Source organism: Etheostoma spectabile, chromosome 3 (genome assembly GCF_008692095.1).
Source record: "Etheostoma spectabile isolate EspeVRDwgs_2016 chromosome 3, UIUC_Espe_1.0, whole genome shotgun sequence".
Taxonomy (NCBI): Eukaryota; Metazoa; Chordata; class Actinopteri; order Perciformes; family Percidae; genus Etheostoma; species Etheostoma spectabile.
The window spans coordinates 27,160,662-27,162,399 of record NC_045735.1 but is presented as its reverse complement, the minus strand read 5'-3'; the positions used below and the strand labels follow the sequence as shown (position 1 = coordinate 27,162,399).

General features: G+C 39.8%; 1 protein-coding gene across 2 annotated transcripts in view; it reads right to left on the bottom strand.

Annotated features, from left to right (window-relative positions):
- ap2s1 (adaptor related protein complex 2 subunit sigma 1) overlaps positions 1-1,168 on the bottom strand; it is a 14,476-nt gene extending 13,308 nt beyond the window's left edge. For both annotated transcript variants that reach the window (XR_004329383.1, XM_032508456.1), the window contains exons 1-2: positions 943-1,168; positions 254-403 (exon numbers count right to left, since the gene is read on the bottom strand). Coding sequence is in view for 1 of the 2 variants with exons in the window: in XM_032508456.1 (XP_032364347.1) it covers positions 254-403; positions 943-945 (153 nt within the window). In the remaining variant the exon portion in view is untranslated. The remainder of the gene's footprint in view (positions 1-253; positions 404-942) is intronic.
- Between the last annotated feature and the right edge of the window lie 570 nt (positions 1,169-1,738).

Here is a 1,738-nt window from a genome sequence, read left to right as displayed (position 1 = left end):
AATTGCCACAGAAATAGTGAAAATGGACTTATTAAGGTAGCTAGTGGAAAAATGCTTATGATGTGGGACACTTGAGTCACAGAGTTCTTTGTTTTCTTTCTGAGACAGTGTGGTTTCAGTCATTATAATGCGGTGCTTGATAGGAAAAACGTTCTAGTTCAACTGAACAAAGAAACATAATGGGCCATGTCACAGAACCATCCAGAAAAACAGATCCATGCATGCAAACATATGATACTGACTATTCCCATACCTCCACAAAGTTGGTGTGCTTGGCATCCCTTACAGTTACCACAGCATGCACTTCCTCAATCAACTTCTGTTTCTCATCATCATCAAACTGCATGTACCACTTGGCCAGTCGTGTCTTCCCTGCTCGGTTTTGGATGAGTATGAAGCGGATCTATAAGATAACATTAGACAAAAATGGAGAAAGATATGGCATAAGAGCATAAATAGTGTATTGAAATACGTCACTGACTCGAGACAGATAATATATCAGACACTACTACCTGTCACTAATTTACAATTTCACGTTAGTTATTATGTGTCTAGCAGTATTTCTCTACATTTATTTACCTGTAGCTAGCTAGAAAAATACTGGAAGCTTGAGCTAACGTGTAAGTTAGCAGTAGCCAACTCAAACCACACCCATTGATTTTGACAACATTGTTGTGCAAGACCTTAGACAAAGTCAAAATGTTTGTCTGGCGATCTATTTGAGCTAGCTAAGTGGTAGCCAGTCTCTGGGATTAAACATCGAGACTTCAGATCTGTGGCTTTAGCCTGCTATGGTAAGTTAGCTAACGAGCTAGCTAGCTAGCGTTTTCTCTTGAATTATTGGAGGCTTTAATCAGCGAACTCTCAATTGCTAGCAAGCTAGCGGTAACACGCAACTATTATGAGAAAAAAAAGAACAGTGTTCAACTGTGAGATATTTACCATTGTCGTCTTCTAAAGATGGACCTGAAAAGCTCCAGAATAGCAAGTTACTAAACAATTATGCTACAATTTTACATAAATACATCAGTAGCTAATTTCTTCGACCGCTTGTCCGCTATCTTCCCCGAGCTAACAGGAAGTGCAAATTTACGTTAAGTTGGGTTGCATGGTGGGTAACGTAGTTTTTGTCGCCACATTTAGAGCCAGTGGAAGGTTACATGGCACTACAAGAACCAGCCTCCCTCCGCGGGGCCGCTTGTTGTGTCGTACTTTGCATCACATGAGAAGCAAAAGGGGAGTTGCCGATATTTTAACTGTCTGTGATGTTCTGTAGCAGATAATGTTGATGTGTAGGATGAGTCGAATTTAAACCTAACTATGATTTTAATCAGTCTAATAGTAAGAATGACAAACATTTTAAACATTGGATTGTGACACGTAACATCATTCAGACCTATCATGTACGTATTTACATTTAATATAGCAAACTACAAGATGGTCCAGTAGCCTATCATCAATCAACAAACGAGAGTATTTTTAACATACCAAATGTTTTGTGTGTGTGTGTGTGTGTGTGTGTGTGTGACCTCCATATTACTTTAATACACAATGCAGAATAAAAAAAGTTGAACTCCCGGTGTATATTTCCACCCTGTTGAAGTCCTACCATTTGTGGTTGTTTTCTGCAGAGTCAGTTTGTTTACTGGTCTGTTTGGGCAGCCATTCATTGCAGAACATTGCCCAGACAGCTTGGACAGCTTGCCTCTCTAGCGTTCTGGGCGTTTAGGGAGTCAGA